This window comes from Brassica napus, chromosome A6 (genome assembly GCF_020379485.1).
Source record: "Brassica napus cultivar Da-Ae chromosome A6, Da-Ae, whole genome shotgun sequence".
Classification (NCBI taxonomy): domain Eukaryota; kingdom Viridiplantae; phylum Streptophyta; class Magnoliopsida; order Brassicales; family Brassicaceae; genus Brassica; species Brassica napus.
The window spans coordinates 16,394,089-16,418,693 of record NC_063439.1 but is presented as its reverse complement, the minus strand read 5'-3'; the positions used below and the strand labels follow the sequence as shown (position 1 = coordinate 16,418,693).

Genomic DNA, 24,605 nt, shown 5'->3' with positions numbered 1-24,605 from the left:
TTGTTAATTGCTATATTTTATTGGGGTCAATGTAATAAAGTTTCAGTATTTCGTCAGATTTTAAAAGGAAAATACAAGTAAAATTATTGTTTTCTTAGAAATTTCATACGGGTCATGTGACCCCATGGTACAAGCTACCTCTGCCACTGTTTTTTTTCCCAATATTTATTATGTGTAGATATTTATTTGAAATAGTTTTAGTTATTTTCATGAATATATGTATATATATATATATATATATATATACACACGGACGTTATATCAACATCCTCAAAGTACGCCAAACTCCTACGATCCTTTGAAATCCTAGAAGCCAACCATCAACGGATAAAAAAATAAAGACTCAATAATCTATGACTAGCCAGAACTAAGCACAATAACAAGCAACACAGCAGGCAACTTCATGAAGAGAAAAGACCTCATCTGAACCACCTGTTCAAGATGACAACAACACAGCAGGCAACTTCATGAAGAAAAAAACCTCATCTGAACCACCTGTTCAAGATGACAACAACCGAACCACTGAGACCTCATCTGAACCACCTGTTCAAGATGACAACAACCGAACCACTGAGACTTCAGCTGAACCACATGTTCATGATGACAACAACCAAACCACTACACCGGAGCCAAGGCATCAAACCAGGACACAACACCGGGAAGAGAAAAACACCCATGAGAACCCATAAATCAACCGCACCTTCCTATGGACGCCTCCACATCTGATCCTCATTATATTGCTTCAACAGATAAAGCCACCGAGGATAAGAAAAGACCAAAAGCAGACCAGGAACAAACCTTATTCAATGTGCGGGGAGATGATTCTTTCAAAGCTGCGAGATGAAGAGGTGAACATAACCCATCTTCTTCTCCGGATTCTTACCTTGAACTACTCCGCACGCACCATTACGTCACTGCTACACTACTATACCGTTGCTAAATCATAGACCACTTAAGACAAACTCTAAAATCCATAAGAGATTATCCAGATTCAACTCCTCTCAAAGGTTAACAAAACCACTCTAAACAGGATCTGAACACAGCCGCCGCATCACAGAAGAGACACCGAGGCTTGGACCTTCATCTCGAAAGACGACGCAGACGGAGGCCGGAGAAAACGCTCCACACGCCCAGATCTATAAACGGACCACCGGATCTGAGATAAGAAGAGCTCTTCGAATTGCTCTGCAACACAAGAGGTAAAGAACGACTCTAAGAGGAGGGGGAGGAGGAATCCAAGAGAGCAAAGAGAAACAACACAATTTTGAGACGAGATCCAACGACCGCGAGAGGAGGCGGCCACCGGCCTAGGGTTTTCAAGCGAGAGTGTGTCTTCATGCTGTTTGTAATCTTTATATATAAAAGAGGGTTTACTCCCTCCTGAGGCTGCCACATCATCATCCACATAGGAAAGTCGTGCGTCCTGGAGCCGCCACGTGTCCAAGAAGAGTGAAACTCTGCGTTTCATTTAATCTGGAATGAGATGGGCTTTGGACGTTTGATGTGTGTTGGGCTTTTAATTTGTACACTGTATCCGGCTCGGGTAGATGGATCTTACACTCTAACCCTAATTCTTTTGTATCGAAGAAACAAGCTTCGTCTCTCTTCGTACGGCAACGACTCCGTGACGTCTTATCTTCCTCTCGCCATCTGAAACGGTTCGAGTAATGGCGTCGTGTTTACTCCATTAATCCAGTCGCCCTTGCCCAAAACGAGGTCTTCAATGCATCGTTTGGATCTGCAAGGCAGTGTTCTTTTTGGTATAAATATGTGAGTATTTATCTCCTTGGACTCATCTTATCTTCACATCTCTTATAGCATACTAATTGACAGCGTTATGACTCATTTGAGGGTTTTTTTTTCTCCGATTTGAAGTGTTTCTCAGGGCTGATGCGGTTCTGGGATGCTAGACACTTATTTTCAGTATAATGGCGAGCTTAATATAATTTATAAGGTCGGTTCCTGATACAATAGCTAATTGAGCCTCTACGATTCTGATTTATCATGCTGTTTAATCCAATATTAGGAGTTTTTTCTTTTGTTTGGTCAAAGCAGAAAAAGTTATCCAAGTAATATGAAAGGTCGCCGGCGAAACATAAAGATCCTGGAGGTGGTTTTATATGATGTGAACCAGAAAAGCTGAACTTAAGAAGAACCTTGCTCTCTCTCTCTCGCTACAAAGCAAAGAAGAAAACATGAAGGTAATTTTTAAACTAATTCTAACTTAAAGAGTGACAACAAAAACATGAATTGTACTGTGGTGTTTGGTCAATGTGATTAAAACAGATGCGATTAGCACATCAGATATGAATTACCCAAGTTTCATGTAGATATCAACACAAGAGTCAGGGGCATAGGAAGAAGGGAATCAAAAGTAGAGCAAATAAGGTATTCACGAAAGTGAAAGAAAAAGCTAAGAAGATCAAGAACAGTCCTATCAAACTTGGTCATAGTCATGGTCATAACCACGATCATGATGTGTACGAAGAAGAATATGGCAAGCAAGAATCAGAGTGGCATGGTGAGCCAGATTTGTTATTTACCTTTGAAAAATACTTGCGCGTTATGTTTTTGTGACATTAACGGGTTCTTTGTTTTATCTCGGAATGGCACAGAGTATACTCACGACGGTGTAAGTGGTCAACCTGTGTCACTATGTCACCCCGGGGAAGCTAATTTCAGACACCGCCGAAGATCGTTCCACCAGGAACAAAAGATTTCCGATTGGTATCGTTGGATTATACCAAACGTCCTGAACCTGAGCCCCTACGAGATACTTTTTATATATATACTTTGGAGATGGACGTGAGAACAGAAGCACCGTGTCATCCTCCTAAACTGCACGACATGTTGGTGAGAGAATAGAGGATCGAGGCTCATCAGATTGGCAATAAAACACGCATGTGTCTTTGTTATCCGCAACAAAGATGTGATGAGGATTGAGGACGTGATGTTTGTTTAATCTCTTGGTGGATGTTGCAGGCAAACCTTTGTCAAAAGTCTAAAGCCATGTGTGAATTGGCTTGAAGAGGCTGAGGAACAAAAAATTACGACGTTTCTTCCTATGTAATTATGTTTTTTTCCAAACAAATAATTTTAGAGTGTTTATGTCTTTAAACTATTTTGCTTTCTGATATATCTTTTGCTGCATTCGACCTTTTAGTGTATTATGGCAATAAGCTTACTTTTCAGAATTTTGTATGAATGGAATAATATCCTCAGTTATGACGAGATGCCAGTGATAGATTCTTATTAAATTCGATTTGCTAATAATTATTTTGATCAGGGACCCATTCTGAGAAAATTACAGTATTCTGCAAATACGATTATGAATGTTATTCAAACTAATTATATATAGATAGGAAATACATCAATGTAGACAGGATGAAGAGGAAAAAAACAAAAGATAAATGTTCCAATATCTTTAAAAGTTATAATTTCATGGTTTTAAAGTCAAAATAAAATTTAAACGGAATGTTCATAAAATTTCTTTTAACTAAACTTAAATAAGTACGATAAAAAATTCAGATTAAACTAAGCTTAAATTATTTTTATATGTTTTTCATCACGTCATATATAATTTATAATAATAAAAATAACATATTTTGAGCAGTAAGATATTCAAATTTTGTAGACCAAAAGTATTTTCTTTTAAAGTTCACTTTTTAAAAAAAATTTGTCTAATGACTTATATTTTAATAATAAATGTTAATTACATAATATTAAAATAAAAATAAATATTATAGAAATACCCTGGTCTTTATTAAATATCTTAGGTTATTCTATATATCTAAGTAAATAAATATTATTTTAAAAGGTTGCATCATGAATTTCAAAACAAAAAAAATCTTTGCACATAAATACACAACTAATATGAGAATAAGAGTTTACAGCACATTCTGAGTAAGAGACACATAGTATAACCTGACGCGAAACACATAAGAAAAAAAAACTAGATAACATAAACCAAAACAAAATAGATCATCAACTCTACATCCTCAAAACTAAACAGAACAATTTTAACAATAATCTACTGTAAAAACTAAATTTAGTAAAAACATAAGATAACCCACTAAAGTATATAAAATTAAACAAAAATATGTGAACTTATTTACAAGTTTTTTTTCTACTAACAAAAATGAAATAAAAGAAAAAAGAAAATTTTCATGGTTTTTTTTTATGGTCATCCAACTCCAGAAAATCACAAAGAATGATGTAATGCCACATCCAATTCTTAATATATAATCAAAACATAGATTATTTAACAAAAAAATCATCTTAAACCTTTTAACAAGAAAAAAGAAAAAAGAAAATCATATTTCAAAAATAACAAGTAATATTTATTTTAAAAAATCATAACTAATTTTCAGATAACATGGTTTATTTAGTATTCAAATACAATAACATATACAAAATTTAACTAATATATATTTTTAAATGATAAAAATTTATATTAAAAATTTATTCTAATTATTTAAATTATTTGTTAATTTTCATCCCGCCCGTAGGGCGGGCCGACTCTAGTCTATAATATAATGAGGCAGTTTCCTCTTTTCTGAGGCGACATGTCAGAATTTTGGTGGATCCCACTTTTAAAAACGAAAAAGTGTCAAACCTCTGGTTCGAACCCGGGTTATTGAGATATAAACACCAACATTTATACCACTAAACTAAAGGATACTTTGTACATTGATGGCCGAAACTAATATATATTTATGAAGGTCGGAAACCTTTGCTTCTTCGGTTTTTTCTGTGGGTCGGGCCTACAAGTGTATTATGAGTTTCATTTTTAAATGAGGTTCATCACGTTAGATGAAAAAAATAACAATTATAGTTTTTCAATATTGTAAAATGTCTTCGTTTAACATGAGTTAGGGTTCTTTTCATCATTGTCTTAGACAAGTCTGAGTTACAGAGTTGCGCTGTGTGACTGCTCGTAATCTATTTTTTCACCGGTGAACTCTTCATCTTCCCATCTTAAATCGCTTGATCTTAAATGTTCCTGATTTGTAGCCTTTCTGTAAACCCTATATATATGATTCTCATCTTTGATGAATCCAATCTGCATCTCCACAAAACTCATTGATTCCTCTTAGCTTTAACGATCTTCTAGAAAATGTCTCTCTGCCTCTCCAGTTCCTCAAACCGGCGTTCCCGACATCCGTCACTCAACCTTCGAGTCTCTCCGTGTTGGTCGTAGTAGTCAGAGCATAGCCTCTAACCTCCTCACTTATGGGATTCCCTGAACTTCAAGAAACACAATGAGTTTATGGGAATCACGGTTCTCTTTCTTGATGAAAAGGTAAGTTAATCTTCGATTTATCACACTTATTTAATATAATTATTTTTAAATGATTTCCTGATTCTTTGTTAAATAATATTATTTTCAGATTCCGTGATTAATGGATTTATTCCTGCCGGACGTGCTAATCATTACATGCCATCTTTGAAAGCTGATTTCATTGTGAACGTTGATCGTTTTAAGGTTTAGGTGCTCAAGCATGTACAATATAATTGATCATCCATTCCTCATTCGTTTCATCTCAACAACTATTATTTATGAAGTCATCACAGGTGTCCTCCTGAGATCAATCTCCAATCATAATTAGACTGTTTGACAATTTTCAAGTGATTGCGAACACAAACCTAGAACTCTCAGGTGTATTATCATATTGCATCTGAGTTTATAATATGTTTCGTTATCATAACTGATATTCAAACTTAGCAAAGAAACAACTCGAGTCGTTATTCGTTTCCTCATTGATCTTTAAGAAACAATCAACACACAATTCTCTTTATATTATTATCTATATTGTGCTAACATCAATAATCAAAAATATTTTCTACCCAAATTATGTGGTCGTCTATTTATCTCCATTACTTATCAAACTAATTTTACACAAACCTTTATTTTACAGTTTAAAAGAAACCACAACAACCCAAACAATCAAAACACCAAAAACTAGAATTCCAAAAAGACTAATCATTAATGATCACCTCTTTTTTGTCTAATTTTAGAAATAAACTTCAAAACAAATATACCAAACCAATCACATCAACTAAAAGTCAACGACACATACATCGAGTCAGCTAAACAAATACAAACTACACGGCCAGCTATTTAACAATTTACAAACTTACATTCGCAACGACACATACATCGAATCAGCTAAACAAATACAAACTACACAGCCAGCTATTTAACAATTTACATACTTACTTTCAGCAACGAAGAAGACGAAACGGCAACCAAGATCAGTGAAATTACCTAAACAAAAAAGTAGAGTAAGTTATGAACTCTGGTAAATACAACTAACAATGATTTTTGTTTACATATTATCCATCAAACAAAAGATAAACAAACACAGCCACAACAGGAGATACAAGAAACAATCCCGACAGACACAAATGCGGCAACAACAACTCCACCTGCTCACTCCTCTTGTCTTATAAAAATAGCTTACATGCCCAATGTCAAGAGGCCAATGCTATTGTCTTCTTATGAAAAATACATAAATTCGTTTAAAACTCATTAAAGCCCAAATACTTAAAATTGTCACTCATTTTATAGTTATTTCTACAAGTCTTCATGTATTTGTTTTAAAAGTCTAACAAGAGCAACAAGTTTAAAAATAAAATAAAAACATATAACAAACATAAGGCCAAGTGCAACCGGACGCTATATCGTTAAAATAGTGTATGATTTGACGTTTTCACTTTCCAACCGAACGGTAAAAACAATTGTATTATAGTGTGATTCCTTTATTTACTACAGTGTCACACAAAATATGGTGATGAAACAAATATTGAGATGAAACAACTCAAAACGCAAAATTCACAACTACAATAACCCTAGCAAATATTGAGATGAAACAAAAACTTTATCCACAACTCCGTGCAAGCGCGGAGGCAATGCCCCTAGTTGTAATAGTAATAGAATTTGTTTAGAAGAGAATTTTCATTAACATTTTCTTATTAAAGAGCAATTATTTTAAAAAATTACAAACATAACAAGGTCATCCTAGAATTTTATTTGTGTATGGAAGGTCATCCCAGAACTATATTTGTAATTGGAGCTCGTACTTGTTTGTTGGCTCAAAAGTGTCGGCTCTTCTTCAGTTTCGTTTCTTTTTCAAGAAATGTTGAAGTCCATGAGCAGCAGCGAAGACCACCTGGTCTCTCTGATCGTATCTTCCACCGGGAAATCCCATCTCCGGCAGATTCATGCGGTCTTACTCCGAACTTCGTTGATCAGAAGCTCTGACGTTTTCCACCATTTCCTCTCCCGTCTGGCTCCCCGAGATCTCGATTACTCGCGTCACGTTTTCTCCCAAAGGAGCAACCCAAGCGTCTCTCACTGCAACACCATGATCAGAGCTTTCTCCGTCAGCGAAACTCCCGGCGAAGGGTTTCGCTTGTTCCGAGCTCTGAGACGAAAAACCTTTCCTCCCGCTAACCCTCTCTCGTCCTCTTTCGCCCTCAAGTGTTGCATCAAATCAGGCGACTTACTCGGTGGTTTGCAGATTCACGGCAAGATTTTCAGCGATGGGTTTCTCTCGGACAGTCTCCTGTTAACGACTCTGATGGATTTCTACTCCACCTATGCAAACAGCGCTGCTGCTTGTAAAGTGTTCGACGAAATTCCCAAGAGAGATACCGTTTCTTATAACGTGCTCATCTCGTGTTTTCTGCGGAACAAACGTACACGTGACGTTCTGTTTTTGTTCGATAAGATGATGAAAGAGGTCGATGGGTGTGTCAGACCAGATGGTGTAACATGCTTACTAGCTCTACAAGCTTGCGCAAGCTTAGGCGCGCTGGATTTCGGTACACAAGTTCATGAATTCATCGATGGAAATGGACTCGGTGGTGCTTTGAACTTGAACAACACTCTTGTTTCCATGTACTCACGTTGCGGGTCTATGGATAAGGCTTACGAGGTCTTTAACCGAATGCGTGAAAGAAACGTGGTCTCATGGACGGCTATGATCACGGGTTTAGCCATGAACGGGTTCGGGAAAGAAGCTATTGAAGCTTTCGAGAAGATGTTGAAGTGTGGAATCTTTCCACAGGAACATACGCTAACTGGTTTACTATCTGCGTGTAGCCATTCAGGTTTGGTCCATGAAGGAATGATGTTTTTCGATAGACTAAAGAGCGGCGAGTTTAAGATGAAGCCTAATTTGCATCACTATGGCTGCATCGTTGACCTCTTGGGACGTGCTCGTCTGCTCGATAAAGCCTATAGTCTTGTACAGTCAATGGAGATGAAGCCAGACTCCACTATATGGCGTACTCTGCTCGGTGCTTGTAGAGTCCAAGGGAATGTGGAACTTGGGGAACGTGTGATCTCCCATCTTATCGAGCTCAAAGCCGAGGAAGCCGGAGACTACGTTCTGTTACTCAACACATATTCCTCCGTTGGGAATTGGGAGAAAGTGACTGAACTGCGTTCGTTGATGAAGGAGAAAAGAATCCATACCAAACCTGGATTCAGTGCCATGGAGGTACAAGGAACGGTTCATGAGTTTATAGTAGATGATGTTTCGCATCCGCGGAAGGAAGAGATCTATAAGATGCTAGCGGAGATCAACCAGCAGCTGAAGATTGCGGGTTATGTGGCGGAAGTAGCATCAGAACTGCACAATCTTGATTCAGTGGAAGAGAAGGGACATGCGTTGACATACCATAGCGAGAAGCTAGCTATTGCCTTTGGTATTCTTATGACTCCACCAGGAACAACCATTAGAGTGACCAAGAATCTTAGAACTTGTGTTGATTGTCATAATTTCGCAAAGTTTGTTTCTCGTGTTTATGATCGTGTTGTGATCGTTAGAGATCGCTCACGTTTCCATCATTTTAAAGGTGGGTTTTGCTCCTGTAACGACTTCTGGTGATGATTCGGAAGATTTGCTTCAGTGTCATGTATCAAAATCTTCAAAATGAAGAAGCTAATACACTCTTTATTTTACAATCAGAAATGTCTAGCCGATGCAAGAAAAGATGAAACACAAAACAAAACTCAAAAGTGATCAGAAGAAAAATGTTATCCAGTTCAATGGATCTAATTAGCAGGTTTGTTTGCAAATGCAATGCCCTTGTCGATGCTATCTTTGACCTCTGGTTTAAGAGCTTCTAATGCCTTGTGTTCATACTTAGTCAGTCCTTGGAGGTCTGACTCAATCACAGCTTCAACCCCGTTCCTCCCGAACTTAATCTGTGGAGCAAAGAAAGGAAGATCCGCCAGAGCCGACTCCACAAATGAACACTCGTAAACATCCCCATCCCCATCAAGGGGCCGTTTGTTTCACCATTTGTCATTTCCATTCAAATGATTCATTTGTATGATCTATTCAAATGATCCATTCAGATTTTTGTGATTGTTTGTTTGTTTCTTATGTTTGTTTCTTTATTTTCATTTCTATTTAAATGAGTTTAGCAAACAAATTACCAAAATACCCTTATGTTGATTTAATCATATGTTTGATATTAATTTTAACTATATTATATTTAATTATTTAATTTAATATATTTACATTAGAATTATTTCAAAATTAACGAGTTCTTTTTTTTTTGCGGTTTGGGCGGGAAAACAAGATTTTTCGGTTTTAACGGAAAACAAGATTATTCGGTTCTGGCGGGAAAACGAGATTTTTTGGTTTTGGCGGGAAAATACAAATTTTCAGTTTTGGCGAGAAAACAGGTTTTTGCGGTTTTGTCGGGAAACGCGTTTTTGCGGTTTTGGAGGGAACCACGTTTTTGCGATTTTGGCGGAAACGCATTTTTGCAGTTTTGGCTGGAAAACGCGTTTTTGCGGTTTTGGCGGGAAAACGCGTTTTTGCGGTTTTGGCGGGAAACATGTTTTTGGCGGGAAAACGCATTTTTGCGATTTTGGTGGGAAAACGCGTTTTTGCTGTTTTGGCGGGAAAACGCGCTTTTGCTGTTTTGGCGGGAAAACGTGCTTTTGCTGTTTTGGCGGGAAAGCAAGTTTTTGCGGTTTTGGCGAGAAAACGCGTTTTTGCGTTTTTAGTGGGAAAACGCGTTTTTGCGATTTTGGCGGAAAATGCGTTTTTTGCGATTTTGGCGGGAAAACACGTTTTCGGCGGGAACACATTTTTACGGTTTTCGCGGGAAAACGAGATTTTTCGGTTTTGGCGAGAAAATACAAATTTTCGGTTTTGGCGAGAAAACACGTTTTTTGGTTTTGACGGGAAAACACGTTTTTTTGGTTTTGGCGGGAAAGTACGTTTTTGCAATTTTGGCGGGAAAGTACGTTTTTGCAATTTTGGCGGGAAAACTCGTTTTGCGACTTTGGCGGAAAAACATGTTTTTTGTGTTTTGGCGGAAAATGTATTTTGGGGTGTTGGCGTGAAAACATTTTTTTGTAATTTGTGAATTACATTAGGGGCATAATAGACTTTATACCATTTTGAATGAACCATCTCCATTCAAATGATCCAAATTGGTTCAGCTGAATGAACTTTAAAATTAAGCCTAAATTTCCAAAAGTCATCTGGATGATCCATTTGAATGAATTGCACTTTTAGTGCCTAAACAAACAAAACTCTCATATTCATCCGGATGATCCATCCAAATGGAGAAACAAACAGGCCCCAAGAGCACGAAGAGATGACTTGACAAAGTAGCTGAACCTGCACCTGCCTTAGCATCACGACCTCAGTTCCAGCATTCTGAATCACTAGCAGTGAGTTCCTGGAACTCTTCATCAGTGAGGCTGGCAGAAGGTTTTGTCTTTGAGAAAATAGGTAGAATTGTGATTCCAGCATGGCCACCAATGACGGGAACATCAACAATTATGTGTTTCAACTTCTTTTTCTGAGAAACAAAAGTGTTTGCCCTCACAACATCCAAAGTAGTGACACCAAACAGCTTCTTGGGATCATAAACACCTTTCTTCGTCAACACTTGAGCAGCAATAGGTACGGTAGAGTTAACCGTGTTGCTGATAATGTGAATGAAAGCATTAGGACAGTTATCAGCGACAGCTTCGACAAATGTCTTCACTATGTTAGAATTGATGTTGAAAAGATCATCACCGGGTCATACTGTGCTTCCTCGGTACGCCAGCAGGGATAACCATAACATTCACATCTTTCAAACAATCAGCCAGCTCAGAAGGTCCGGTGAAAGCAAGAACTTGAGAATGAGTGTTGCAGAGACTCAAATCAGCAACAACTCTTTTCACATTGGCAATATTGTAGAGGTGAAGAGTAGAGACTAAATGAGACATTGTGGAACCGAAATTCGCACTATCAAATTTGTTAGCGGAAAAAAAACGTAATTTTTCTTGAAGTCTGAATTCTCTGCAAAAGCGAACGACAATTGATCAAATAAATGCAGAAAATATAGAAAAATAACAAAACGTATTATAGAAAAGTAGAGCTTTGTTTCGAATTTGCGTATGAGCGTGTTCTAAAGACAAAAAACTTATTGGAAGTTCGCCTGGAAACGAGATTACAACGGAAATCAAATATGTAAATCAAATATATAGGCAGTAAAACCTAACTAAGTTCGCTAGCGAAACCACCCATGTCAAGAAGACTTATACAAGCTGCAACTCATTTAGCAATAGATGTATGGAAACAGAATTTGATTGATTTCAGACTGAACCTTATGAAAGGCTGCCTACGTGATGCGGTCATCAAATCAGTAGCTAAACCAGAAGCCAATCAGTTGCACCAATCCGCTAACAGAAGGACCAACAATGATATGTGTTCAGTCAAAACTTCATATCTTACCAACCAAGAGGAATTTTTCCATGAAACCAATTTTCATGCATTCTAAACTCAACAAGGAGTCAAGCACAATTGGAAGTATCTTCAAAGCTACTTGTACCAGGAAGATATGAATTTTACAAACCGGAGGTTCTCCAGCCCGTCCTTCTGCAAGTATCCGAGTTTAAAAGTTGTTTCAAGCCCAACGAAGAAGCGTTCCGACCCAAAACAACTCCTGGACTTCAATATATATCTCTTATCTTTGCAACAAGCCAATAATAAGGAAAAAAGTTCACGGAATTATGGAGTTATGGCCCATTTCCCTAAACCGGTCAAACCAGTTCTGCAATTGCCTAATTTAGAGTCTCACTGGTTCAATCTTAGTCAAACCAAAAAAATGGCGACCAGGAGACGTTTATAATCATCTAGGAAGTATATACAACTATCCAGAAGGAGTAGAAGAGTTATTACCATGCACCAGAGCCCGCGTGATCAGGAGGATCTTATTGTTTGGGAACTTTCCTAAATTGGATGCATTCCCACTTTGGAGAATAAGTGACCAACGACCAAGCCATCAAAGCTGAAGCGTTTTGGAATCATTACTTACTTGTATAAGAGTCCTAAGATGCACTAGCACTCACCAGAACACACGGATTCAAGCCAGACCAGACTTGCCATCTTTGGAGCTATTTTTGGAATCATTTCCCATGAATTCCCAACAGCTCTTTCCAAGCAAAGTCTACAATGATTTCGACCAAGTCTTCAGCATTCAAGATGTTCCTAAGAAGCTTACCTACACCCTCAAACCTTCCAGATACAAAACCAGAATCAAATCCCTTGAAGAAAGCTTTTGGATCCAAGATATCTTCCAACGGCTAGTTTTATCAGTTTTCCTTATTTGTTTGCTTCTTTCTTTGTTTTAGTTTTCTAGCTATGTTAAGGCACAAGCCTATATAAGCTCTGTCTAGTATTCATTTTAAATCACCTTTAAATCTTCAAGAAATAATATTCAGTTTATCTCTTATCAAAGAGTTTTCTTTGCTTAAAAATTTATTCTTTAGTTTCTAAGTGTGAGATGCCTTAGAAGGCTGTTGAGCTTGTGGTTCATAGGTTCTTTGTGTGATACAAGAGCCTTGAGACACAGTTTGAGAGAGTCAATCAGCACCCACGGATTGAGAGAGTCAATCAACATCTATCCAACATCATCTTCCATCCATCCATCATCTATCTTCTCTTCAGCAAACCATTCCATCCTATCTTTATTTTCTGTCCTTGTTTTCATTACTTATAACTCATTGTTCTTCCTTTGTTTTCAGGATAGTTTGTACTTGAAAGGACAGCTAATCGGCCCTCTTCACCATCTTTCCATCCGATCTTCTTCTCCAACGATAAGATCGACCCATCTCCCATCCATATCACCATCCTAGCTTCCGGGGCTGCAACACTACGTACCCCTTTCGAGGATCAAGCCGAACATATTTCATTTTACAGAGTTTTAACAAGAGATCTAACTGCCTTTTTGCGAGTTCGTCTAATAAGTACAAGCCATAGAAAAGTAAGCTTGTCGAGAATAATGCCTAGAGTTTTTAAATGCAGTGAGTTCTAAGAGCCTAAAAACCGTCCTCTTTCTTCTCTGCCTCGGATGTGCTAATATATGCCCCCAAAGTCGGTTCTCTTTCCTTATCTCTTTGAAATTCGAGTTTATCTTTTGCGGAGATATCTTTCCTTTTCTCAAAGTTCATGTTTATCTTGGAAATTTCACATTTATCCTCTTCTTCCATTTTTCTTTATCCAAGTAGAGTAAACCATCATTGCATTCGGGCATGTTCTCATTTTAAACCATAAGTAAGCTTTCGTCGGGTTTTAGGCCGTTTTGGACTGTTTTACGACTTATGCGTATTTACGATTATGCTTAGAGAAGTCGTTGTTTCGTCTGATGCACGTTCTCTATGTCATTGGTCATATGAATCGATGAAAATAAATTCATTAGTTGATGATATGATGGTGTTAAGTTAATCAGCATTTTTCTTGACGTTTAACTTGAACTTTACGAAAATACAACATGTTGCTTGTTTTCTTTGTAAAATTTCAACGGAAACTCAGATTGAGACAAAACGAAAGGCATTTTGATCGAGATTCAAGAGAGAACTGAAGATGTATATTCTGTATCAGTTCGTTAAGTACTACAGGAGGTAGTACATGCGTGTGTCATGAAGATGGGCTTGGTTGAAGTTCGTATGTTGTGATGTCCGTGGGCTTGTTAAGCTTGGAGAATAAGCAATATGTTTATTGGAAGATTTACATTAATTGTAATGGATATTACTTGAAGAAGAAAATGCAAGAGAGTTATTCCTTGGGAGAAAAAGGAAAGTTGCTTAAGTTGCTTTTGGAAGAACTTGGAGAGCAAGTTCTGGTTATGTATACATGGAGGACGTGCCTCTATGATGAGAGTTGTCTCTGGAAAAAGAAAAAGTCGAGAGATCATTGTTTTGTGCTTGTGTGATCAAGCTTTTGGTGTCTCTGTGCTAGGTGCTGACGTAGTTGGTGAAGTACTTCCGAGGAGTTGGAAGATTGAAGTCTAGATTCAGGGGGAGTTTAGCTCGGGGTTTGGAGGATCCTGATAAATAAAAGTCTAGGCTCTAGGGTGAGTTTAGCTCGGGGTTTGGAGGATCCTGATAAACAAAAGTCTAGGCTCGAGGGTGAGTTTTAGCTTAGTACTGGGGTAATCCTAAAGGATTCTTGTAATAAAAAAGATTGGTGTAAGACTTTCTTGTTCTAGTGAATTCGAAAAGAGAAAAACTTGTGTCTTGTTTATTTCTGCATTTTACTCTGGCCTCACTACATTAACAAGAACATCATGTGAGACTTATTGAGCAACTAAGGAGCTGGGTGGCGACGTGGAACCAAGGAGAAAGCTGTGTGGCGACGGGGAGCCAAGGGGAGAGCTGTGTGGCGACGTGATGAGGAGAGATAGTGTTGCAAGGCGAGTGTGGCAAGGTGAGTGTGGCGAGGTGAAGGAGAGAGTTATGAGGCGAGTGAGGGAGTGAGATGAGTGTTGTGTTTCTTTCATTCTCATTCCTTCTGTTGACCGCTTCGTCAGCTGTAGGAAATAGTTACTTTGTTTTTACGCAAGTTTCTCCGCAAAGATTTACCGAAAGTTTTTTTTATGCAAGTTGATCAGACTTCTGAGAAGAGAACCTTGAAGAGATGGAAGGAAAAGGTTCCTAAGCATCTTAACAGAGGAGCTAATGAGAAGGATATGGATAGCTTCACTAAAAGGGTTACCAGGATACCCTTGGACAAGCTTACTTTACCCAAAAGTTGTGGATGTTCTTCAGAGAGACGAAGTAAACTGAACATGAAATACCTACGATGTTGAATCAGGTCAGAGAGAAGACGAAGCAGAGGATTACACTGAAGAAGAAGTGTGATCATGGGAAATTTGCAGCGCCATGGTTGTTGAAAGGCATTAAGTTTCCGTGTGTGCTGTGTGACACAAGTTTTTCTCTTTTCGAATTCACTAGGTTAGGAGAGAAGAGAGAAACTCCTTCCGAGTCCTCTTGGAACTCCATTGTTTTGGTTTTATTTATATTTTATGTTATTCATCTATGATTTCTGTGACAAACATCATGCATGAGTAGATCTACCTGCTATGTTTAGGAATTTCTAGGGTTTTGTATGAATTTTTGAATTATATGATTGTTAGGATATCTAAAGATCTCTACATCAGGATAGCTTGTAATACTAGGATCTAGAGTAGTTGGAAAACCACGAGAGTGTGACTAATTGCTTGAACCTAGAATCATAAGACAATTGAGAGGCACGAGAGTGCAATAAATTAACAGAACCCGAATCCTGCTGGATTAGATACCTAGGCACATACGAGAGTTGGTCTAGGAATCTAGTTGAACATAATCAATCAGATCGATGAAGCTTGCCTAAGGCAGTGTCGATCGACGCTTATACCATAGCATCGATCGACGCTTATACCATAGCATCGTTCGACACTCATACCATATCATCGATCGACGCTCGATCTGTGTTAACATGCGAGAGCTGAAACACTGAACTTAGTCAAAGATTAGATTCACAGTGAGAGCTGGTTGTCTTTTGCATTAGATATCGAGTTCTATAATCAATCCTTAGCATCTATAGTTTAGACTTTTAATAACCTGAATGAAACCATAAGTTTAGTAACCATCCTTCCATCAAACAACTCTTTGCCAAGCTGAACAATTGTCTTGTTCAACTTGTTTACTGTTTACTGCTTTGCATATCTTTATTTCCTGCTTTAAACCTATTAGCCTAGCTTAATCAAACTGATTAGATTGATTTAGTTCCATACCTCCCTGTGAATTCGATCCGTAAGTACTACAACTCGACCTCTTATTTGAGAGAGTATAAATAACTCCTTAGTGTAATTTGAGTGATATCAAATTTGGTGCCGTTCCCGGAGAGCTTTGATCGCCATTAGATCTTGTCTTGTTATATTTAGTCTTGGTTTTACTACTGTTCAAAAAAAAAAACTGATCAAATTTTTTTTCTTGTGTTTCAGGTGCATCCATATGAGTACCAGAAGCAAACAAGGGGATAGTGCTCTTACTAGTAGAGCCACTGGATTTGGAACGCGTGATCCATAAGTCTAAGAGGGCAGTTGACACCCTCCAAGCAGCGATTGGCTGCGTAAAAAAATCCAAGCGTCGATCAACACTATTCATCCCGTGTCGATCGATACTGTTTACCCGATGTCGATCGATACTATTCAACCTACGTCGATTGACACTATTCAACCCGTGACGGAAAACACTGTTCGTCCCAGTACTTTTCATCGAGGTACTGTTCATCCCGGTACTGTTCATCGATGTACTGTTCACCTCGACACAATTCATCCAATGTCGATCGATACTGTTTATCCGACGTCGATCAACACTGTTCATTCCTTGTCGATCGACACTGTCATCCTGCGTCGATCGACACTTTTCATTGCGACATTGTTCACCGTGGCACTAATCATCTGGGCACTGTTCCTCCGAACATTGTTCATCCCGACACTGTTCATCCGGTGAAAAACGACACCACTTGCGGGGAGACGGAGAAGATCGAAGTGCTCATACTCAAGGTCGATGAGAATGGAATGTTAAGAGACGAACAAGGTCGCACTCGCAACAGCGCATGACAATTGATTAATGCTCAGGGCGCTGTGATCCCTGATGTGATTGTTGCTGTTGAGATGAATGACTTTGACTTGAGCCGAGAGTGGTATGATGGGGTAGGTCAAGACCCCTTCCAGGGTTTTCCTCACCAAGATCCCAGAAACCACATCGAAGAGCTGGAGGATTTCGTGTCAAGGAGTGAGCAGAATAAAGTGTATGAATACCACATGCTCTGCAAGATCTTCCCCTATTCTATCTCTAGGAATGCATTCAGCTAGTTCAGTCAACTACAACCAAGATCTCTAACCAGCTGGGATGACATTGAAAGAGTCTTCCTTTACAAATTTCTTGATGATGCTAAAGCAACTCGAGAAAAGGAGAAAAATGATAAATGGGTCAGGTTCTTGGCATCGTTAGATGAGGAGTATATGATTCCAATACAGCTGCTCGACGAAATTATGGCAAAAAGGGATGAACAACATGGATTTGGAGAGCAAAGCAAATGAGAAGAAGCTGAGACTAGTTATCCGACCTCAACATCGAACGACACTAGCACCTCAACATCAATCAACGGTACGATCTCAACATCGACCGACAACAAGACCTCAACATCGATCGACATTACCACTTCATCGTCGATCAACATTAGGCGCGTATCAGAGCAGAAGGAGTTCGATGTATGTGAAAATATTAGGGATGGAGATACCACTACGCGATCAGACAAGTCTGGGGGGAAGAAGAGGAGGAATTGGAAGAAGAGAAACATGATCAAACACGGTCCTCAGGTATCATTGATTCCTCAATTCTCAGATGGTGTCCAGAAATCCAGAGTGCGCAGCAGATGCTTCTCACAGCCGTTTACAAAGATTTGAGCACTCCTTAGTGCTGAGATGATAGACAAAGGAGAAGAGTCTATGGAGGAGGCTTTCACACAATAATGATAATGCTTCAGAGCGTAGAAACTGAGACTTGTTTTCGAACAAGTTCTCATTCTCATCCGGACCAAATCAGATCTCCAAAGTTAAGCTAAATGACTATAACAAAGCGCTGAGTGGGAGGCAACCCACTATTACGTAATTTCATTCAGTTTATGTTAGATTGTTACTGATTTTTGTTTTATTTTTATGCAGGTCAAAAAAAAAAAACGGATGAACAGTAACGACAGTACTGTAGCAACCTCACTGTAGCAGAGACACTGTAGTAGAGGCTCGATACTATATCAAGAAAATCGATCGACACTGTAGCAAACAAATCGACCGACGCTGTAGCAGAAAATCAAGAGTTATTGTAGCTGCGATACAGTAGCAGGGCACTGTAGCAGTCACTGTTCATCAAAGAAAAAAAATTGGAATTGGTTTTATTAGTTATCTATTACTAACTTTTAGTATTTTATTTATGTTAGGTAAAAGGAAAAATCCGAGGAAGACGAGTTCGCACGAGGATCGACGATGACTGCACAACATCGATCGACAGAGCAACACTAGCATCGATCGATCGTCACTTAACTGTGTCGATCGACAGAGCTTCAAGAGTATTGATTGCCACTTAACTGTGGTGATCGACACTCACTATCAGCGAGCAGGTATACCGTTTCACCATTTTAAATATTGTCCTTAAGATTTATTTCCCCACCAATCTTAGACTGTATAACACTAGAGATAGTGTTTTTAAGTCTAGGGGAGGTTCTACTAATATTATGTTTTAGTTAGGTATTAAAAAAAAAAGATCCGAATAGACGATTATAAAAAATCGACCGATAAGCGCATGTCGATATCGATCGCCAGTACAACACCTGCATTGACCGATGGTAACTCCTTTCCATCGATCGACACTTAACCCGGTCATGTATATCATTCTAACTTGTTAAATTGTGTACTTATGATTAGTTCTCACCATAACCCCGACTGGATATACACTGGGAACAGTAATTTAAATCTGAGGGATGTTTACTAATATCTATTTTATTGTGAGTCTTATCAAAATGTTTTCAAAAGAGTTTTATTGAGTCAAGAAGGGGATAATGAACTTATTAGATATATGTTTGTTATCTAACCACTCTTTAGCACCATTCTAGACTTACTGATTGCAGATAGTACTAAAGATACTAAAGTGGATCAACCTGTCAACTATTCACACTTGATGAGATTGTTTGAAGGAACCAAAGCTGACCTCCAACACTAAACCTGACACAACTGCTTGTCTTGGGGCTTGGTTTACATGGGATCGGATTCTTCAAACAAGTCTCGAAGGTAAAGCCTTGTGTAGATTTATCATATTTTTTCTCTCTATTTCGATCCTAGATTTATAGGTAGAGATATTTATTTTCAAAAAAAAAAAACGAAAAAGGAAGTAAAAGAAAAAAAAAAATATATAAAAAAAAAATATATATATATAGGTGTTAGTTAGGTGGAATCCGAACAAGACTTGGTGGCTACAACCATTAAGGCTTGCTTCATTAGGATTCCAACAAAAAGAATTCGAACGAAACTTGGTGGCGGCAATCATCAAGGTTTGATTCACATAAATTCTTGGATATAGGTCAAAAAGAAGTAAACATGACTTGGTGGCAACCACCAATAAGGCTTGATTAATGGAAGCATGTCCAATATTGGTCAATGATCTTGCAATATAAGCAGACTTTGACTGAAGAGAGAAATTAGTAGAGAGAAAAGATAGGAACTAACTTTTACCTGCAGATCCAGAAACTTGTTTGAAAATCGTTGAATCCTTTGATAGATACTCCCAAGGGAAAGTCTGCACTTTTATTTATGCTAAGAAATGAGGTTGGTAGAGGGAAATGTAAGTCATGATTTGCTAAGTTGTTGGCTAGGTGAATTTGGTAGCTAAGCCATGATATAGTATAATGTGCTTTTGTGATCAGGACTTCTTAGATGTGGATTGCAATATTGTAGAGGTCATGATTCTAAGTTTTAAACATGTGAGTCTCTACTGTTTTCAAACCTCTTTCAGAGAGACTGCCCGTTTGTTTTGCTTGAGGACAAGCAAAAAGGTAAGTATGGAGGAGTTGATAGACTATGGATTTTACCCACTTTTAGCCATGGTCTATAAGTGTTTTAATAACTAATTACTACCATTTAGAGTCTATTTAGAGTGTTTACAGGTTCAGGGATGATTTGGAGAAAATTGGTGATTTTGGTGTCTTTTGGAGCCTTTTGAGTGCAGAACTGCACAGGTGCGTCAGATTTCTAGCTATGGATTGAGACTTTTCCACCGTTAGATTTAGCCCATCTTTTGACACAAGATATATCTTTGAGTTAGCTTTCCAATTTCACAGGTTTGAGGTCAATCAGCATCCTGTAGCAGACGTTATGCCAGTTTTACAGAAGCGTGGTCAGTCTGCCTTGCAAGCGGAAGCTGTCGAGGAGATGAAAGACTGTCGAATGATGACACAGAATTGGTGTCGATCGACAGTGATGACAGAATATGGACTGAGCATATTTTATGACCGACTGAAGCCCAGAAGCAACCACAAATTACCAGAATACCCTTGGACGACCAGAAACCCTATTTATGTTATTTATAAGCCATTGTTGACGGCTACACTATCTATGCTTTACTTTTATTCATAGTTCTAGGTTAGGAGAGAAGAGAGGAACTCCTTCAGAGTCCTCTTGGAACTCCATTGTTTTGGTTTTATTTATATTTTATGTTATTCATCTATTCATCTATTATTTTTGTGACAAACATCATGCATGAGTAGATCTACCTGCTATGTTTAGGAATTTCTAGGGTTTTGTATGAATTTATGAATTATATGATTGTTAGGATAAAGATCTCTACATCAGGATAGCTTGTAATACTAGGATCTAGAGTAGTTGGAAAACCACGAGAGTGTGACTAATTGCTTGAACCTAGAATCATAGGACAATTGAGAGGCATGAGAGTGTAATCAATTAATGGAACCCGAATCCTGCTGGATTAGATACCTAGGCGCATACGAGAATTGGTCTAGGAATCTAGTTGAACATAATCGATCAGATCGAGACGCTTGCCTAAGGCAGTGTCGATCGACGCTTATACCATAGCATCGATCGACACTCAATCCATAGCATCGATCAACGCTCATACCATAACATCGATCGACGCTCGATCTGTGTTAACATGTGAGAGCTGAAACACTAAACTTAGTCAATAGATTAGTCTCACAGCGAGAGGTGGTTGTCTTTTAAATTAGATATCGAGTTCTAGAATCAATCCTTAGCGTCTATAGTTTAGAGTTCTAATAACCTGAATGAAACCCTAAGTTTAATAACCATCCTTCCATCAAACAACTCTTCGCCAAGCTGAACCATTGTCTTGTTCAACTTGTTTACTATTTACTACTTTGAATATCTTTACTTACTGCTTTAAACCTATTAACCTAGCTTAATCAAACTGATTAGATTTATTTGGTTCCCTAACTCCCTGTGAATTTGATCCCTAAGTACTACAACTCGACCTCTTAGTTGAGAGAGTATAAATCACTCCTTAGAGTAATTTGAGTGATATCACCTATAAAACCCTTAGCATCCTTGATTGTAGTTTTGAAATTCTTGATTGATAAACTCCTAGATCAAGCGACTTCTCCTTATTGTTTACAAACTTCTATTCACTGCTTGTTTACTGTTTTAATATTGATTGCCTAGCTTAGCCTTGATTTTTAAAGTTTATTATGTACACACGCTCTCTGTGGATTTGATCCCTAACTACTACTACAACGTAACCTGTTATCTGAGAGGGAAAGTTTCTCTAGGGTAGTTTGAGCAATATCACATCTAAAGCCTCGCATTTTCGTTTTCTTTTTTTTGTTAATTCCGTCTTTTAATCATTATCTTATTCACTCTACATATAAGTTTCCTACTGTAACAATTCCACAATAATGTTGCCGATCATAATTATTATACTTCTTGATTCGATTCAAAAAATTAATATAAATAAATAAGCGCTCATTAGCCTTCTTAATCATGTAAAGAATCAAGAGAAGATAACGGCGATGCGTGTTTCACGCATTAGCCCCTCGATATTCCACCTTCTCTTTGATGATGATAACTTTTTTTATGTAAGGCAGAGCCGCATGTATATGAAGAACTTATGAAATAATGTGGAAATATGGGAATGCTTTAGGTTAGTGCATCAACTTTGATAAATCATCTTTACTCTTCGGAAAGAAAGTCCACGGGAATGTCAGACACACTATTAATGATACTCTTGGTTCAAAAATGAGGGTGCAATAAGTTCAAACTTAGGAAATCCAAAAAAATATCAGCGGATCAAAATGCAAACTATTTGTCTTTCTTAAGGATAAATTACAAAATAGAGTTAATGGATGGAAAAGGATATAGTTATCAAAACGAGACAAAGAAGTGCTAATTAAGTCGATTCTATTAGCCCTCCCGGCCTATGTTATGTCGAGTTTCTTACTCCCGTTGGAAATCTGTGAAAAACTAGTGAGTGCCATTGCTTGCTTTTGTGGAGCTTGAGTCCCTTGAAAAAGGAATCAATTGGGGAAAATGGAAAAATTTATGTTTATCGAAGGTGGAGGGAGGAATTGTCTTCAAGATGATCCATGATTTTAACTTAGCACTGCTAGATAAATAGTTATGGAGATTAATTCAGTTTCCAGACTCTCTTGTCGCCCTGGTTTTGCGTGGTGCGTACTATAGACTAAGTTTTCCATTGCAAGTTGGTGCTATAGATACCCCTTCATAAGTATGGACTAGCTTATCTGCAGTGAGGCCTCTACTGATGTTGGGGATTCGACAGAAGATCCATTCAGGTTATGATGTAAAAGCGTGGGAGGATCCACGGATTCCAACTTTACCTGCAAGACCGGCTTGACCAAATGTCCTTGTAGTACATCCCATGATGACAGTTAGTGATTTTATTAATGAAGATTTAAAGGAATGAGATGTTGCAATGCTTGAAAACTTTGTAGTACAAGAAGATATACCTTTGATTAGAAGCTTAGTCATAAACCAATCTTTACATCGAGATACTTATTGCTGGAGTTTTACCAAGAATGGTATATATACTGTTAAGTTAGAATACTGTATGGCTAGACATATACTTAAAGTTGAAGAAGATGTTGTTTACACTAAACCAAGCATCGCGAAACTCCAAACCTTTGCTTGGAAGTTAAACGCTCCTCAAAATATTTGTCATCTTCTATGGCAATTAATCACAGGACATGTTGCTGTCACAAGGAATTTGATTCGTCGCCATATGTGATGTGATAACATTTTTTCTGATATGTGGGAAACCTGATGAGTATGTAACTCATACTATATTTGAATGTCCTCCGGTGCTCCAAGCATGGGCTCTATCAGCTACTTAGTCTCATCCGAATATTTTCTCCATGCCCATAGCATATAGACTAACATGGATTATCTATTTTGGCGTAAGAATAGTATTAAGGATCCGGAGAAGCACATAAACCTATATCCATGGATAATTTGGTATATATGGAAATGATAAACTATTCAGAGGGATTGATAAAGACCCGCTTGAGCTGATAAAATATGCCGAAGGAGAATGCCAAGCATGGTTCACAACAAATGAGCCAACTTCTGATATATGGTTCCTGACCTCGACATCTATTTTAATGGAGGTGGATGGATGTTGCTAGATAACACGAGACGTATACAACATATGGGGATAGAATATCAAAGATCGATGAAGAGAATCCGCATTGCATAAGAAGTTAAAAGCGCTACGCTGGGCAATGGAAAGCACGTTGAATCATTCTACATGTCAGCAATTTGGAACATACTGCAAAGACTTGATAGCGATGTTAAGGAACTTCGTGTATGGTCGAATTTCTTGACAGAGTTAGAGGAGATACAAGAATTGAATAGAAGCTTTCAATATTTTAGGATATGCTATACTCCTCGAGGACAAAATGTAACTACCGATTTCTTAGCTAGGATTACTCGATCTCTTCACAAAACTCTTTATTTTGTTGGTTGTTCTATGACGGTTTGATTATTCCAGACTATTTCAAATTTGAGTAATAGAATGGCTTAAACGTTAAAAGAAATTATTATAAATAAATTTACAACTCTTTCAGTATTGAACCCGAACCTATCCAGAAACTCTTAGCTGGAAAATTTTGTATGGCTTAGTTCGTGTACACAGATCATTCAGGAAAGTACTATGATATTTTATTTTGTTTAAATTTCCGTAGTAAAAAAACAATACTACGTGTTGACAAGAAACAAAATACAACGTGAACCCTTGTTTTTTTTATTTTTATTTTAGAAAAAAATACAACGTGAAAAAATACAACGCGAACTATAAGAAAATTAAGAATAGATGACGACCAAAAAAAACTTATACCAAAAATTCTGTTGGGATTGTGAAATCCCGTGTCCAACTCTTTCTTATCTTATTAGTACGATATTGTCTACTTTGAGCTTTAGAAGCTGGCCCGTATGGATTTAGTTTTGGTTTCCTTCCCAAAAGGTCTCGTACTAATTAGAATTGGACTTCTCTTTATATATTAGATTTTCCTTTGTCTAATATCCGATGTGGGACTTAACTTGTTATCTCACATTTTCTCCCTCAAGCTAAGAACCACATTCATCTCATATGTTTCCTTCGGCGAATCATCTTCGGCACCGCCTTGTACCAGTAATCGCAGGGCTTTCTTTTAGAATGTTTCTCCCACAACACATCACAGGTTCCATGATCTTCTGACGTTTCTGCAACATACTTTCTT

General features: G+C 37.9%; 1 protein-coding gene, 1 long non-coding RNA gene and 1 pseudogene across 3 annotated transcripts; 2 read left to right on the top strand and 1 right to left on the bottom strand.

Moving 5' to 3' along the window:
* Positions 1 to 580: 580 nt before the first annotated feature.
* On the top strand, positions 581 to 3,262 carry LOC125575785. 2 transcript variants are annotated; one of them, XR_007314372.1, is made up of 5 exons: positions 581 to 1,770; positions 1,876 to 1,954; positions 2,056 to 2,201; positions 2,331 to 2,521; positions 2,616 to 3,262. It is a non-coding gene; the product is annotated as an uncharacterized LOC125575785 (long non-coding RNA). The 2 variants fall into 2 exon arrangements; XR_007314373.1 differs by having other exon boundaries at positions 2,287 to 2,521.
* Positions 3,263 to 7,063: 3,801 nt separating this feature from the next.
* LOC106347714 (pentatricopeptide repeat-containing protein At3g47530-like) lies at positions 7,064 to 8,974 on the top strand. The gene has a single exon (XM_013787305.3). It carries the CDS (start codon positions 7,140 to 7,142, stop codon positions 8,895 to 8,897), a length of 1,758 nt encoding a protein of 585 aa, XP_013642759.1. The 5' UTR covers positions 7,064 to 7,139; the 3' UTR covers positions 8,898 to 8,974.
* A 1,072-nt stretch (positions 8,975 to 10,046) lies between these two features.
* On the bottom strand, positions 10,047 to 14,334 carry LOC125575784 (annotated as a pseudogene).
* Between the last annotated feature and the right edge of the window lie 10,271 nt (positions 14,335 to 24,605).